Source organism: Perna viridis, chromosome 1, assembly GCF_037379345.1.
Source record: "Perna viridis isolate PV_CMFRI_1.1 ecotype Kerala chromosome 1, ASM3737934v1, whole genome shotgun sequence".
NCBI lineage: Eukaryota > Metazoa > Mollusca > Bivalvia > Mytilida > Mytilidae > Perna > Perna viridis.
In genome coordinates this window covers 557,997-575,363 of record NC_142445.1, presented here as the reverse complement: position 1 = coordinate 575,363, position 17,367 = coordinate 557,997, and the positions used below count along the sequence as shown (strand labels likewise).

The window sequence follows — 17,367 nt, the reverse complement described above, 5'->3', positions numbered from 1 at the left end:
GGGGTACACATATAAAAACTCATTTTATGATGCTGACAATGACTTAAATTGATCAACTTCAAACATAAAGTGGTCTACACATATCTAATGTACATTGAAAACAATAAGAAGTGGTTTCAAAGCTAAAACTGTCACTCCAGATCAATTTAAACCAGACCTGTACAGAGCTTGTTCAAGTGCGATTGTGTCCGATATTAAAAGTTAGCCTGTATTTGGGTTTTTGAATGATGAAAAATCTGAAACAAATGGAAGATAATGTAGGGTTCTAAGTTTATCAGGTACATAAGCAGACAGTCAGCTGTATTTTTCCAGTTTTTCTACAAAAAAATTCATTTTTGAAACCTTATAGTGTATGTGGAACTCTAAAATTAGGTGTTTTTTAGACATCACAAGGTATATACATGTAGTGACTTACATTAGATGCATGAATATCAATGGAATGAATATATTAGTTTTTTTTTTCACATTATTTATACTATTTACTAGCAAATACAAAAGATTCAGACCAATAAAACACATATCTGTGATTTTATAGATCCTAAGACAAGGCTGTGAAAACCCCTGATTTTGCCATATTTCATTGACTGGGTTCATAAAAATTACACTAAATTGTCAGATTTCTGCCTAAACCTTGTTCATAAAGTATGTTTTTTGTTGATTTGATGTTCCTAGTGTATAGTTAGAGGAGAAAAACTCAAAGCTATACAATATTTTCCCCACTGGTCTATATTTCATACCTAGCACCTTAGCAAAAGTGCAATTTCAATGGAAAATCCCATAGAAACCATATTTTTTTTTATTTTAATTTCAGAAAATAGAGAATAAAGGGCCAAAATCTTATTATTTCATGTAAATTTACTGATTTCTTGAAAATAAACACCAAATTACCCCCAGCAAATACTAGCAAATACAATTTCTGATACCCTGGCAACCCCCTTATTAGATCAATAAATGTGCTCAATTTGAATAAAAACTGCACTCATGTCAAGATGAACCTTTTTTGACTTCAAGTACAAAGGTTCATCATGATTAGTTGAAAAATATATAAGTTATAGCAAATTTAGTATCAGTGGTACATTGCATGACTCGCATGTCCAATGGTCGAAGGAAATAAGGCCCCTCTAAAATGTACATCTTTTTTTTTAAATGAAATATTTTTGTGATTCTTTACATTGGTTGCATCATATTATGTGTATTTGATGCAATAAAGTTCAGTTTACTCAAGTTCCAGCTGCTTTAAGGCCAAAAATTGGGTTTTTATACATGCGGCCATGGTCAATGCACTTTTAGACCATGTGTAGGGGTACACATATAAAAATTCATTTTATGATGCTGACAATGACTTAAATTGATCAACTTCAAACATAAAGTGGTCTACACATATCTAATGTACATTGAAAACAATAAGAAGTGGTTTCAAAGCTAAAACTGTCACTCCAGATCAATTTAAACCAGACCTGTACAGAGCTTACCGTGATAACCTTACAGATATCATATAGGTACAGAAATCTGAAACATTTCTCTTTCAGACTCTTAAAACCTGCAATGTGGAAAGTACTTAGAACTGTTATAAAAGGTGAAAATTAGGTATACTTTTAGAGAATTAAGCACAACTATTAACATAATACAAGTCATTGTTATTATTTACAATGAGTTTGTATTATCAATTAGAAAATGTGACTATGAATAGACAAAACAAGGAAATACATGTAAAGGAACTAAAATGGTTACTAAGGAAAAGGTCACAGTGCTCGTGTGATGGCGTTAATATCCTTTATAATAGTACCAATGCTAATTTTATTTAATAACATTATTCTAGAGAATGATATATGAAATGATGATTTTCTGAGCAGTTTGATTCCATGACAGTGCTTGATTCAAAAGTCACACCAAACACATGTAGAATGGATTACTGATTTGGATTTATACATGCACACTATTTTCTTTTGGTATATAGCTAACATAGATTTGTGGCTATTTTTTATCATATTTGTTTTTTTTAAGTTTGTCTCACCCAAAATCATACTTTGTCTTCACTTTACCTTACTTTCTAACAATATCCTTTCATTTCTTCACACCAAAGGATCCCAGACTGTATATTGTACAATTTTCAGTAAAAATAATTGCTGAAATCAAACTGTAACCAAGGAAAGATGAGGAATTTAACAAGTACAAGTAAAGGGAAAGGCAGAAACAAATCACGGAAGTTATTTGCATAAAGTGGCATTAGAGGGCAGCGGTAGATGTTATTACTGTAAGTGGTATGGAACATTGAAAGACTGGTAAAATTATTCCGAATCACTTAACAATAGAAAAGTTGTTTCAAAGTCAAATAACTTCCATATAACTAATTAAGTTTTTGATGTTTGAAATATGTTTCATTAGCTATGAACTGTAATGTGAATGACAGTTGATGATAACATCATAAACACGCTATATGGAATAAATGTAAATATATCTAAGTTGAAGAAAATACATAAAGTTATATTGGATAAGATGTCAACAGTTATAAATACTTGACTGTCAAAAGCAATGATAGAAAAGGCTTGTTCTTACAGTTTGATGAATAATTCTTCTTTGTCAACTTTGACCAAAGGTTTCTTGGAACCATGATTTGGTTATAATATATTTCTGTCTTTACACCATGGTCTTTTTGGTTTTGTTAAGTAAATATCAGAACAACAGAAAAGAATTATTTGATATCAGAAAATTTGATCTGAAGTCACAAGTATATGTCAAGGGAGGTAATACTGATAACATTAATGATATCATATTTTATTTGTATCTTTTATACTGGAGTATGTATTCTAAATAGTATTTCATTTCTTTTTCAGACTTTAAAATACATATTCTCTGTAATAAAAACTTAGATTAGAACTGTGGTTCGTACAAGTTATAAATCCTGGGAGTAAACCTTAGTTTTTAGCACAAACTGTGGTTTAATAGTCAAGGTATGTATTAGGATGATAGGCTTTAGTTTTTAGTGATTGTAGTAAGAATTAGTTCCAAGGTTAAATGTTAAATTAAAACATGCAATTAGTTAATTTAATGACATCATGATTTTCAAACAGATTTGAAATTACAGCGATAAAGACTTTGGATGTAAACAACGTGTTAAGTAAGCTGTAAGGAATCCTTGTAAATACCTGTATACAAAATGTTGAAGAAAAAATATCATAAAGCAGTGATATCATATAAATAACAAGACAGTTAAACCTTTGATGAATAGATTTGCTTTACATGAGGGTTATAAAAAGGTTCATTAAGTAGTGATTTTCTCCATTGATGTTTATACAGTAGTTTGTAAACTTTATCGGAAGTGTTTTGTAATCATATAAACAATTCACTTTCTATGAGAACAGCATTCTGTTCATAATTTTAGCATGTTATTAAAACCACGGCATTTGTAAATTATTGTAAATATGTTTGTGCCATTTATTATTATTATTATTATTATGGATTCTGTTTTTCTCCCATTCTAAGCCTACACTGTGAGTTTTCCGCTACCAATTAAAAAGTGCCAACATTTGTTAAATACAGACTTGATCCTTGGGAATGTTTACGGCGACTGACCACGAGGGTCTTGCTCTTGCTGTAACCCAATATCCCCAGGATCATGTACCAATTGACCAGTCAGATGAATGCATGTACATGATCACGCATGTATCATGCATGCACATCAGAGATAAATCGATCTTACACTCATGACCCATAGAAATCCGATACAATAATTAATAGATTGACCAATCTATTATGACATGTATTTTACGGACAAACATTATTTTATTTTCCTATAAATGTTCTTTCCGTGAGAGACCATATTTATATTGCTGGTTGTTCCAATGTTAAACATGAACATCATACATGTAGTTATGTTGCTACAAGATTGAAGTCATCACTACAGAAGTTTTATGGTCGTCATCATGAACTCGTGGATCGTTATGGTGTATCCAACAGCACCATGAAAACTGATTTATTCAACGGGTCATAGTTTTCCTTTCCTCGTTTGTCTACCCCGGACTTGGCTTTTTATGAGCAACTCGGCGGGTGTTTCTAGAAAGGCAGAGGACGATTACCCTACCGGTGCACCTGGTCCATGCTTCCAGTTTTTAGTGGAGTCCGAGTTGCTCATTTAATTTTGTTACTTTGTATGTATGATTTTAGTTACTTTATGTTCTTTGTTTTGTATTTCTGTTTTCCATGTCTTGTCTTTGTCCCTGGATTATATTCTTTTGATTACCGCTATAACCTTGGTTGCCTTGATTACTCTTTCTAACATTTAATGAAAGAAAACCTGTCGAAGATGTCCTTTATTTTTTATCACAGAGGTATTTATTTCTCGTTATTTGAACATTGTTATCTGAGTTAATTGACTAAAGTGAATTCAATATTTTTGTATGACAGACATTGGATTATTTATCTGTTTAAAGTACCACTCGTGTTAAGCCTGACGCTGGACTTCCTGAACAAGATGTGTGACAACGGAGGTAATATTGATAACCCTACAGATTTCATTTATGTACAGAAATCTGAAACATTTCACTTTCAGACTCTTAAAATCTGCAATGTGAAAAAAACTTGGAACTGATGTAGAAGGTGAAGATTAGGTATACTTTTAGAGAATTAAGCACAACTATTGACATAATACAAGTCATTGTTAATTTTTACAATGAGTTTGTATTATCAATCAGAAAATGTGACTATGAATAGACAGAACAAGGAAATACATGAAAAGGAACTAAAATGGTTACTAAGGAAAAGGTCACAGTGCTCGTGTGATGGACTTAATATCCTTTAAAGTAGTAACAATGCTAATTTTATTTAATAACATTATTGTTCTGGAGAACGATGTGAGAAATGATGATTTTCTGAACAGTCTTGTCCCATGTTAGTGCTTGATGAAAATGTTAGACCATATACATGTAGAATGGATTACTAATTTGGATTTATACCAGCGAACTACTAGTGTTTTCTTCAGGTATATAGCAAAAATATACTTTTTGTGGTCTATTGTTTATCATATTTGTTTTTTAAAAGTTTGTTTCACACAAAATCATACTTTTTAACAATATCTTTGAATCACTTTACATCAACTGATCTCAAACTGAACAGAATTATTTGATATGATGATATCTGAGCTTAAGTTACAAAATGTATGTCAAGGGAGGTAGTACATGTACTGATAAAATTAATGATATCAGATTTCATTTGTATATTTCATACTTGAATATGTATTGTAAATGGTATTTCATTTCATTTTCAGACTTTTAAATAAAACATTTGTGTAATGAAAAACAAGTGTTAGAATTGTGGTTACGACAAGTTATGTATCCTGGGAGAGAGTAATCAAGGGAACCAAGGTTATAGGGTAATCAAAAGAATGTAGGGACAAAGACCAGACATGGAAAACAGACATTCACAACAAAGAACATAGAGTAACTAAAATCATACATACAAAGTAACAAAAGCAAATTAGCAACTCGGACTCCACTAAAAACTGGGAGCATGGACCAGGTGCACCGGTAGGGTAAGCGTCCTCTGCTTTTCTAGAAACACCCGCCGAGTTGCTCATAAAAAGTCAAGTACGGGATAGACGAAAGAGGAAATTATAACACGTTGAACAAATCAGTTTTCATGGCGCCGATGGATACACCGTAACGATCCACGAGTTCATGATGACGGCCATAAAACTTTTGTAGTGATGACTTCAATCTTGTAGCAATATAAGTTGGGTCAATCTTGTAGCAATATAACTTAAGTAAGCCTTAGTTGGTAGCACAAACTGTGGTTTAAAAGACGAGGTATGTATTATTATTTCAGCTGATTAAGTAATGATGTTCTCTATCGTGATTTAAGCAGTAGTTTGTAAACTGTATTGAAAGTATCTTGTAATCATATAAACCATTGACCTTATTTTAGAACAGTATTATGTTGTTAAAACCAGACAAATATTGTAATTATGTTTGTGCCAATTAATTATTACTTCTGATTATGTTTTTTTCCCTATTCTAAGCCGCCACCATGATTAAAGTGCACATAAATTTATATTACTGGCTGCTTTAATTTTCTATCAGAAAAGGTGTTTATTTCACGTTCTTTTGACATTGTTACCCTAGTTGGCTAACTAAGGTGAATATTATTAAACATTGAGTTTATGACTTTAACTCGGCTTAATTTATAATAAAGACAAAATGGCTATATATGGTAGGCATTTGAAGTTTCAAAATCCTTAACACATTTACCCAACAATGACACCTCATATATTTGGTCACAATAGGCATAATACACTACATGTGAAGAAGTGCATTTTTGATGCATCAAAACTGATTTTACTGAGCATCTGATGAAGTGCCATTGTAGTTTACCTAGTATAGTATCACAATTGTTTGCTTTGATACAGCTTAAACAATATACTGTAGCTACAGCTATAAAAATGATAAATTAATATTGCATGATATTTGGCAGAAATGAGCAAAGTATAGCCTCCCCCCTTTTTCTTTTATTTTCTATTGGATCTGTCACCCCACCCTCGACATCTGACCCTGAGTCACAACAGTTGGAAAAAGTATGTATTATTGTATACCGTTTGAAATATTGTTTGTTTAGGTCAAATTTAAAAAAAAAAAGATAGGTGTTTCCCATTACCCTACTCATCCTATTTTTTCAGCTAAATTTAAAGTAACCTAACTTCTCAATAACACTGTTTAAGTCAGAATAATTCTTCCATAGACGTAATGTAAATATAAAGTGAACAAATCCTTACTTACCTACCCTTTTTTAAAGTGTAATACTGGAAACACATATTTTGTTTGCCGTAGCATAGTAATAGCATACATTTACTTGTACATGTATCAACTGCAGTTCATATGATTTATGCATATATGGTTTAAAAATAAAATATTCTGATTGCACAAATCCGGCATATATTTGGTATTTTCAAAATAACAGACTATATATTTATTTTTATATGGATTCCATGAAATTACACAAAGGTCTCGTAAATAAACTAAGCAGCAGGACTTTATTTTACTGCATACAAGTACATATTTTCCGCTGTAGACTAACCCCTAATAAGGGTTGGGAGATCCTTGGTCTTATCTCGAAAATGGGTAGAAATATTTGCTTAGTCTTGTGATTAGCAAGGTATGGGAACCAATCTATCCACTGCGGTAGTCTACATAACCACCATACCATTACTTTACCGAATATCTGCGAAGACAAAGAAAATATAAATATCTTTGAAAAAAAAAATATGTTCTAGATTTAATAAGGCTAAACAATTTCCCTTGTTTTTAATTGTGCAGAATTTCCCTTTCTATGAAAAAAGAGGTACGTAAATTTTGCTATATGTTCACCTGTAAATCAGTTTAGAAAAATACTCATCTAAATACATTTGGACACACGCATAGGTAAATTTGCGCTTTATCCTGAACAAATGCTAACTTACATATTGTGCAAATTTACACAAGAGTAGATGCATTCACATGGACGGATTTGCATTTTTGAATTCACATATATGCAAATAAATTTGCATATGTGAACTTTGTTCATTAGAACAGGACTTAAGATAATGTCATTTAATTGAAATGTATACATGTATGTATATCGATTCTAATCAGGAATCAAATCTTTTATTTCTATTTTTGTAAAACAGCTGTTTGTTTAAACTGCAGGAAGCTATTTAACTAGCAAGTGTTCTAGGTGAAGATAAAGTATCTCATACGGTACAGAATGAGAAAATCCTTGCCCCTGCTTCAGCCTCAGCTTTACCTTCACCGTTATCTGAGCAGCCTGAGGTATTGATCCTATACCTTAAAATTCTTAAAACAAATTGAATGTGGCTTAAAATTTGCCCTTTATATGTCTATTCTCATGCATGATATTACATACAGTATCAACAACCTATCAAGGTTTTACATATTAAATCTTGTAAGTGCAACTACTCCTTAACCGCTCAATGGAGTTTGATGAAACTTTATAGTAAGGTTGTGTATCATATGTAGATGTGAAGGAATGTAGTAAGTGTAGGATAACTCCAAAGGGAGTAATTAAACTGATAGGTTATTTATTTAACTTCATTTACGTAGGGCATTTCCTTTAAATTTCTTGTTAAATGTTTTCTGAATGTAACAGAAATGTAACAAAACTTCAAGAATCATATAATATATTTTGGTATGGAGGCAGAAATATTTAATTAAGTTTTACTGTGTTGTGTGCACGTGGAGACACTGTGACTAGCGGGACAAACGTCTCAGAATGTGACGACTCTATTCTGCATCGCAAAATGGACAGTTCTAACATTAATTGGAATTTTTCAGACTCTTATATATATATACGTTTAGAATATGGAGACTGTATTCACTACACTGCTCCATCGAATCAAATTGATACAGGGAAGATATGTAAACGTATAGAAAGGTTTGAAAAATTCCCAATGATGTTAGAACTGTCAAATTTGCGATGCAAATTTTTGGTCGTTCCCTCCGCGGGACTCGAACTCGTACCGCTGTTACATCTATGGCAACACCCCCTGCACAAAGTCCAGCGCTCCAGACCACTCGGCCAGCTAGGTTATATAGAAATATAGCTTTCGCTGGCCAGGTAATGGGTACTTAATGGGTATCGGATCGTCCAGTCATGACGATGCAGCACAGACAAAAACAAATATATAAGTCTAAAGGATTTTACAACGATACCGATAAAGATGTTAATACACTACAATATATATATATATATATATACAACGTCTCAGAATGTGACGACTCTATTCTCTACAATGCTCCATCGGATCAAATTGATACAGGGAAGATAACGTAAACTTATAGAAGGGTCTGAAAAATTGCCAACGATGTTAGAACTGTCAAATTTGCGAAGCAAATTTTTGTCGTTCCCTCCGCGGGACTCGAACTCATACCGCTGTGACATCTTTGGCAACACCGCCTGCACTAAGTTCAGCGCCCTAGACCACTCGGCCAGCTAGGCTATATAAAATATTTACATTAAATAAAATATTGCTTAAGGCATAATAAACCAATATTATCTTGAGTTGCAAGACTTGTAAAAGTCAAAATATAACCAGAGTTTGTCACATAACAAAAATGTAGAAGGGTTCTAAAGCTAGATAAATTAACTGTGACCTACAGAAACATCCCATTAGTTTTGATGGCCTGTTCTGGGGTATTAATTAATTTGTCATTTTTTAAAGGGTATAAGTAGCAATTTTCCTCAAGTCTATTCAACAACAAGTACGGAGACCGATACTTTTATTACCAATCAAGGATCAAGTGTATTAAAGGAGAATTGGAAAGCCTGAACTCACTTCTAGCCACAGTAAATGAAAAATCTTTTTCTCATCGAGACTCATCCAAAAGAACTCAGATGTGCTACTAACTCCTTGCAATACATCATGGCTGCTGTGCGTGAAGCCATTTTTTCCGGGAGAGGGTGACATGATATAACAGTTCAAATGTGTAAACTGTTGACAAAAGTAATCCTTATACATGACCAATTTTTGAAAAATAATTACCTCTTTGGGGTTTTCTTAGGGTTTGGTAAGAATAGAAAAAAAAACTTTTTACCTACTGAATTTTTATTGATTTTGGTAAGGATAATGATTAAAACATTTACTAATATCGGTGCATTTGTTAGCTTTAAAAAAAACACACTAAAAATAGGACTTCTTTCTTCTTGAAAATGTAAAAAAGGGGGGTTACATTACCGTCATGGTATAAATAAATGAGTTGTCAAAAAGTATTTCTATATATCGATTTGTAATGATAAAATATTGCTTTGATCTTGTTTGTAATGCGACTATTATATCAATAATGTATAATTCATAACAATTGATGGAAAATTCTTGCATTTTGGTCCAAAATCACCACGGCCGGTTGCGATGGCAACCGTCATGACTTTTTTTACATACAAAGTCTTCTAAGTTGCTGCATGGTGATAATAGTCAATGTCTACAAAAATCATCCAATTCTGAGACTATGTATGTCTGACCCCCTATGTCCATACAGAGAATTTGTATTATTTCGTATATGATTGATGAGTTGCTGGTCTGTGGATGTGTGTGTGTGTGTGTTTGTGTTGAAGCTATGCAAACATATCATGTTTGGTAAAAACAAACATTTGGTCAGTCAAAACTTTTCTTGTGTCACATTTATTGGTGAATAAAAGCAAGAAGCGGCCATGAGGAATTTTGGAGAAGTGTTTTGAGTTCAGAAACCTGGGAAGAACTTAAAACAGAGTACAGAGATGAAATAAACGAATTTTTTACCATGCTTGAACTTAAAAAAAGAAGCTACAAAGACAGAGAAAACGTCATTTTAATTTTGCCTGAATGCATTGAAGAAATCGGGAACAACTACTCTATGGACCACAGTGTTTTAAAGTTAATTACAAAAAAAATGATGTCATTAAATTATATTTGAATGGTTGTTTACAAATGTATTCTTATATATGTATATAGACACACATTAGAGGTAATTGAAGGAGGAACCATTGTTTTGGGCAGGGGGTTCACATTAGATGTAATTCAAGGAGAAACCTGTGTTTAGAGCAAGAGGTGCACATTAGAGGTAATTGAAGGAGAAACCAGTGTTTGGAGCAGGAGGTGCACATTAGAGGTAATTGAAGGAGAAACCAGTGTTTGGAGCAGGAGGTGCACATAAGAGGTAATTGAAGGAGAAACCAGTGTTTGGAGCAGGAGGTGCACATTTAATCAAAACACATCTTCAATAATCATATATATATAGCATTTAGCATGTATCAGCACAGAATTTGACACTGACCTCCAAACGAATTCATGTCATAATGAACGTACATGTATGAAATGAAGGATTTTATAGTAAAGAAAATTGTAATAAGAAGAAAGGAAAAAAATCCGCAAGCCATCCTGGCGCAAATTGTAAATAATACTTTAAGTGACTCCCAGAGAAGGAAGCGTGCTTTACAAGCGGGATATAGTAACACTATACCGTGACTGAAGGAACCTAGATTCCATCTTCAATTAAAACTGAGTACATGTACCTATAAAAAAGATATGAATTTGTTCATGAGCTTAAAAGTTCAAGTAATGTCAAATGATTATATTTTTGTAATTCTTTAATGGCTAAAATTTATTTTCACTTGCATCACAGACTAAGTGGTGGATCCAGGGTGTGCAGAGTGTTTGCCACCCCATTTTAATGGAAAATTATTTTCTTTTAAAAAATTGACAAGAAATGGCAAAAAATGCCTTATCACCCCACCTTTTCTGATGAATCCTGGCTGGCACCGCTCCGTATGAAAAGCGGACCATTATGGCAAGCCAAAGTGGACAAAAATGAGTATTTGCTAATATTTAAAAATGATTTTTTAATATTACAAATTCATTTTCGAATATTACAAATTAAATTTCTAATATCCCAAAACACTTTTTGATATTAAAAATTCCCTTTGTAATATCAAAAATTCAATTTAATTTCTAATATTTAAAAACGATTTTCTAATACTAGAAATTGATTTTCTAATATTAGAAAATGGGTTTGTTGTATTCAATTACGATTAAAAAATATATATATAAAAAAATGATTGAATTTCTAATATTAAAACGTAATCAAAGGAACCAACGCCACAGCGACAATTAAAAGAACACAACCCACGGACAAAGACCAGATATAGAAAACAGACATACACAACAAAGAAAACAAAGCAACTAAAATCATACATACAAAGTAACAGAAGCAAATGAGCAACTCGGACTCCACTAAAAACTGGGAGCATGGACCAGGTGCACCGGTAGGGTAAGCGTCCCCTGCTTTTCTAGAAACAGCCGCGTTGCTCATAAAAAGTCAAATCCGGGGTAGACAAACGAGGAAAGGAAAACTATGACCCGTTGAATAAATCAGTTTTCATGGTGCTGTTGGATACACCATAACGATCCACGAGTTCAGTGATGACTTCAATCTTGTAGCAACATAACATGTTCCAGAAGTCTATTTGTTAGAGTTCTAGCGCGATACAAACAATCTGCGTAGTTTCAGTAAGCTCTGGCATAACGGATGAGTTGTGATATGAACAATCCATACGCAGGCGCCGAAAAGTCATTACGTTTGTCGTAAAGTTTGGTCAATAGTTTTCCTTTACCATCGATTTCTAAGTGTAGGTCAAGCTATGAGTCTGACTTCACAGCGTCTGTAGTATCCTTTATCTCAAAGTCTTTTGGGTAGATGCGATGTATCAAATCTCCGAAATTAGGATTGTTTAAAGATAATACGTCATATATATAGCGGAAACTGTGATTGAAGGATCTGGCCAAACGATATTCTTTCTTTCTGATCAGATCAGCTATAAAGTCAGCCTCATGAGAGTGAAGGAATGGGTCAGCAAGTAAAGGAGCACAAATTGTTCCCATTGGAATGCCGACCGTTTATTAAAAAACACGCCCACCACACTGGACAAATATGTTGTCGATTAAAAATTCCAGCATTTTGTAAAGATCTTCCTCTGTATATTTTGAAGATGATGTGGAATTATCTTTTACAAAGTATGAGGAATCTCTACCAAGAACTATATATTTGTATCTAGATGTACCATCTGTTTGAAAAAAAAAACAACGATGTATAATGTTTTTAAGTCGGGATTTTAACTGAATATGGGGAATAGAAGTATACAGTGTTGAAAAATCATAGGTTTTAATGCTATTATATTCAGATAATAGTCTTGAACTGATTGTCTCCAAAAGATTTTTCGAATTTTTCAGGATCCACATTGAATTGATACCACTACGGGAGTAACAAGTGTTGTGGTAAGACTGCAGACTCTCTTTGACAGTTGTAAGTATAGAAGTTAAAAGTTTTGAAAGAAGCTTGGTGATACATTTTGCAGATCCAGCTATGAAACTTTGTTTGTATGGATTCTTGTGGAGTTTATGAATCCAGTACATAGACGGTAAATCACAATCATCGTCCTTGGTAGAGATACCAAAGGAGGATAGCACAGATTTATGGTTTGCCACAATCTCTTCTTTGGAGAGAGTGGTAGCAGTATATGTTTTATCACTGCTATTATTTTCTACGTCTACCTCTGATAATAAATATTGGACGTAGAACGTGTTGCTTTGGACTTTGTCTGCTGGTACAACATATTTTTCAACGTATTACAAACATTTTGTAACCTTCACGTATTTCTTCTGACAATTCTAAATACATATCATTTATCATTAATTCCGAAAGTATTTTTGTCTTTCCGGATATCTGTGTGTAGGCTAGATTTAAAACATTAAAGAACACAAATGATATGTTGTTAAGTAACAAATACTCGATGAAAGAGGTATTGTTTTTAACAAACCATACAAAGTTAGTGGCCACACATTAAATAGTGCAACCTAGACTAATACAGCTTGTCAAAATAGCAGAGCAGTAGACACACCTGTGAACCTAGACCAACATGAGCTTACAATCAAGCTGTCAACAAAATATAGACCAAGAGCCGTCTTTTTTATTGAATGATTCAGATTAGTTAGATAAATCAATTGATCTTTTCGAGGACAATATATATGGATTAATTTGTAAATAAAGTAATATATAAATAATTCTCAAACTTGTCTGGACTCAGCAAACCCTATTGTGGAAAAAATTTTAAAAAAATCCAAAATTAAATTTGGTGCCGGAAATATAAGAAATTCACCTCATTTTAAAGAAGATATCGGCAATAATCATTTTCAGCTCGCGGAAGTTGAGTTCGGGCTCGAGCTCGGGATACACGAAATACTGACTCCATGAAAATATGTAAACAAAAAAGCCAGTATAAACACTGTTTCTGAGTAGTTGGAGTTCGCACGTATACAACCGCAATACCATTATTGGGTCTATATAGTAACAGGGGTTTCATTATTTTTTGCAATTCAGGTACATTTTCTTTTGTAGGGTAATTTTCATTATTTTTTGTTTTAAAACTTTAAGAAATTTTAAATTTCTAAAGGTAACTTTCAGTAGCTGGGTATAAGTAACTGGTACCGCCTCTTAAAGCATTAGAAATGAAATTATAGTCATCTTTCAGTGGTCTTAGCTGCACACAGGTCAGTTGTCAGGAGCAATTTCAAAACGTCAGTTAAGTACAGCTGATCGGGAAAAACTCTCTATCCCAGTTTCACTCATTCGTGAAAGTAACCTCCGGTTTGCCTTAAACCCGGAACCTGTTTCCACCACACATTTTTCATTTCTGACAAATCAAAATTATTCATTGAAACATCCAATTGTTTTATAATATATTCGACACAAGCATACGGAGTTCGAATAACATCTTAGCGTAAATCTTGCATGATATTTGTCTTGTTTCAAAAGCACATATACACAGAAAAAAAAAAAAAAAACAGTCAAATAGTTAGTTTTCCTATATTGGGTATGTAGGATAAGTTGACTTTGTATTTTTTTTGTCTGTCTATGATAATTACCATACACACATTGAATCAATATAAATTTTATGTCATTTAACCATTGTTTTGATTAGTTAAACGCGGCTCATAGCCATTTCCATAATAAACAAGAAACTATCAACACAAATTTGATGTAAACTATCAGTATTTGTCCTTGTCTCTATTTGTTGGATGATCATGTAGAGGAAGAAACTTTAATTTACATTACCTGGTAGAATAAAGACATTTTAAGGGATATATTAAAGAAACATTTCAATTGCATTACTATGCGTTGCTCACTGTATTTGTAGTGGGGTTCTTAGTAAAACCTATGAACGTTTTAGTGCTTTCTAGTTAACCATTTCAATTGGTCCTTAGCTATACCTCTAGAACTTTATGTTGCTTCGTTTATTGTACATTTTTTAGGCTTTAGGTTTTATTTAGGCCGTTTAAGTGCGTTTTTAGGATAATGTTTTTTTGGTTTTAAGATATTAAATGGACACGTGTTAAATCACATGATACAGAAATGGTAGATTTCATTTTGATTTGACAAGAACCATCCATGAACTCCCCTGCAAGAACTCACGAAACTGTAAACAAAAGATGTATATGCTTAGCAAGTAAGTTTCCAGATTCATAATCTACGAATGTTCTATTTTTTGATTTGTTGAATGGCCTTTGGATGTGTTTTCGACGGACGGGCACGTGCAATCAGACACGTAAATAAGATGCGCCATCTGATGTGGAACCCCGTATTACCGAAAACCTGTCTTTTCCCGAAAACCAAGTGTATATATTTTACAACCTCAATAACATACGTTTCGTGGTATTGTTGATTCCTACGTTATTTAAATATACATGTAAATACGTTTTTGGATAGAAAATTGTTTTTATGCATATTACAACACTTTCCAAGTATCCAAGAAAGTATACATGTAATAATCAACATCAGGACACATATTTTCAATCTCTACAAAGTTTTTTTTCTCCAGTGGCTACGATATGATTCAACAGCTCATAACTCCATAGAAATATCTATTTCGTAAACATTGTTTATCATGATTGTTTGGATTCTTGTTGGGACCTTAGTCTTTGTATCCTTATACGTTTGAACACTCTGTAATGGCTAAATCCAACAGAGTAATACTTTATGTTCATATCAGAGATTTTAGAATTAAACAAATAAAAACTTCTCCATTTCTATTTGTGAATTTGTGAACCTCAAAAATGCATGTCTTAGAACTCTGAATTTCCCTGTCTGTTCGTCTGCAAACTTACTTGGGTCATGGTGTCATAAAATCATGGCGCAGTTCTGACCAGTGAAATTTTCTGTTTTCAACAAGGATCTAAAAGAGAAGGATTAGCTATATATATTTCATTTATTTTTCTACTTATTATTATTATGAAATACATGTACTTTAATCTTTTTTGCAGCAGTGATTGAACAGAACATGGCACATGCTTTTGTCCTTGACTTCTGTATTAATAGTGCCAGCCAATTTAATGAAGACTGGTAAGATACTCCTCAACTCCACTGAACACTAAAAGTGTGAAAAATGGTACTCACAAAATTGATTTTTAACACTATATTAGGCCAAACATTTTTCAGTTAGCGAAAACTGATACCAGCTAATATGTTCACTTGACAGAATTCGCAAAAATTAGCAGCCGTTAAAATGAATATGTTTACAGTAAATGTACATGTAGGACCATTGATTATTGTACTATTTTTTCTGGCCTTTACCAAACTGTTCTAAGTAGAAATCCTTCAAACTATCTATTCATCCAATATATTCAGAAGACATGATATATTTCCACTTAATACTGTTGGACGTGTTTTTATTGATATTTCAGTTTGAGGAAATATGATGTGTTTATCAGTAGCTTACAGAAAAAGCAAGTACTCCTTGGTGGTAGATACATGTACAGCTTGTCATTTTTGTCTTTTTTGATAATGTGGTTGTATTGTGCATCAATCTCAAGAGTTAAATCTGATTTTCGTAGTTGGTTTTATTGTTGTATTTTCCCACCACTATCCCGGGTTAGGGAAGGCTCAGGCTTGTTCTAACCCTGCAACATACTTATTGTGCTTGTTCCAAGCCAGGAACCTGTAGTCCAGTGGTTGTTTTTTTTTATGTTCATTGTTATTTCTTTTTTTATAGATAAGATAAATTTTCTTCTTTTTTAAATAGTTTCACTTTATTTATTTTGGGGCATTTAAAGCTTGTTTAATGGCATGAGTTTTACCTAACATTGTGTCACTGAAGACCGTGTGGTGATTTGTTGCATGGCTTCTGGAGGAGGACTGTCTCATTGGCAATCATACCACATCTCCTGTTTTTATATTTCCTTTAAGTATATTCAAGGATTCGAGATTCTAGCGACAATCAAAAGAATGTAATCCAGGGACAAATATCAGACATGGAAAACAGACAAACATAACAAAGAATATAAATAACCAAAATAATACATACAAAGTAACAAAAGTAAATGAGCAACTCACTCCTTAAAAAAAAAAAAAAAACTGGAAGCATGGATCAGGTGCACCGGTCATCATCCTCTGATTTTGTAGAAGACCTGCCGAGTTTCTCATAAAAAATCAACTCCGGGATAGACAAAATAGGCTGTTACTGTTCACTGAATTACCAAATTTGTCAAGTAAGTACTCATCTGCTACATTAAGTTGTGAGTTTATCATTAGTATACTGACATGTTACCATTGACTATAATTTGGTGGAATATTTATTATAAAAATATTGTGTATAAAGGGATGAAATATTCATCTGATCTATTATTACGTCTCATTAAAGGTGATAATACTGATAAAGTAAGTAAAATTATTTTTCTGTATATAGAAAAGATTCCATGATTAATATCACGAAATTCTTCTCTTTTACAGATTTGAGGTCAATATGAAATATAAAGCACAAGCTGTGGTTTAAAAGTCAAGGTATGTATTTGGAGGATAG

General features: G+C 32.8%; 1 protein-coding gene and 1 long non-coding RNA gene across 6 annotated transcripts; both read left to right on the top strand.

The window, feature by feature from the left end:
* Positions 1-1,527: 1,527 nt before the first annotated feature.
* On the top strand, positions 1,528-5,715 carry LOC148626761 (uncharacterized). Its single transcript, XR_015919293.1, has 4 exons — positions 1,528-1,587; positions 2,115-2,254; positions 2,835-2,951; positions 4,405-5,715. It is a non-coding gene; the product is annotated as an uncharacterized LOC148626761 (long non-coding RNA).
* Positions 5,716-14,787: 9,072 nt separating this feature from the next.
* LOC148626760 (uncharacterized) lies at positions 14,788-17,350 on the top strand. 5 transcript variants are annotated; one of them, XR_015922492.1, is made up of 5 exons: positions 14,788-15,018; positions 15,833-15,911; positions 16,253-16,311; positions 16,971-17,056; positions 17,298-17,335. XR_015922492.1 is itself a non-coding variant. In XM_088585087.1 (4 exons), the coding sequence occupies exons 1-4, from the start codon at positions 14,961-14,963 to the stop codon at positions 17,312-17,314; spliced, it is 213 nt and encodes a 70-aa protein (XP_088441213.1). In that variant the 5' UTR covers positions 14,788-14,960; the 3' UTR covers positions 17,315-17,348. The 5 variants fall into 5 exon arrangements, 4 of the variants coding, with proteins under 4 accessions (XP_088441213.1, XP_088441109.1, XP_088440934.1 ...); XM_088585087.1 differs by lacking the exon at positions 16,971-17,056 and having other exon boundaries at positions 17,298-17,348; XM_088584983.1 differs by lacking the exon at positions 17,298-17,335 and having other exon boundaries at positions 16,971-17,291.
* Positions 17,351-17,367: the final 17 nt, after the last annotated feature.

What these genes read in the sequence shown, in the direction of transcription:
- LOC148626760 (XM_088584808.1), top strand. Translation starts at nt 14,961, where the DNA reads ATGAACTCCCCTGCAAGAACTCACGAAACTGTAAACAAAAGATGTATA. An exon ending in AAGATGTATATGCTTAGCAA is followed by an intron (nt 15,019 to 15,832) that starts GTAAGTTTCCAG and finishes TCTTTTTTGCAG; the next exon opens with CAGTGATTGAACAGAACATG. An exon ending in AGCCAATTTAATGAAGACTG is followed by an intron (nt 15,912 to 16,252) that starts GTAAGATACTCC and finishes TTGATATTTCAG; the next exon opens with TTTGAGGAAATATGATGTGT.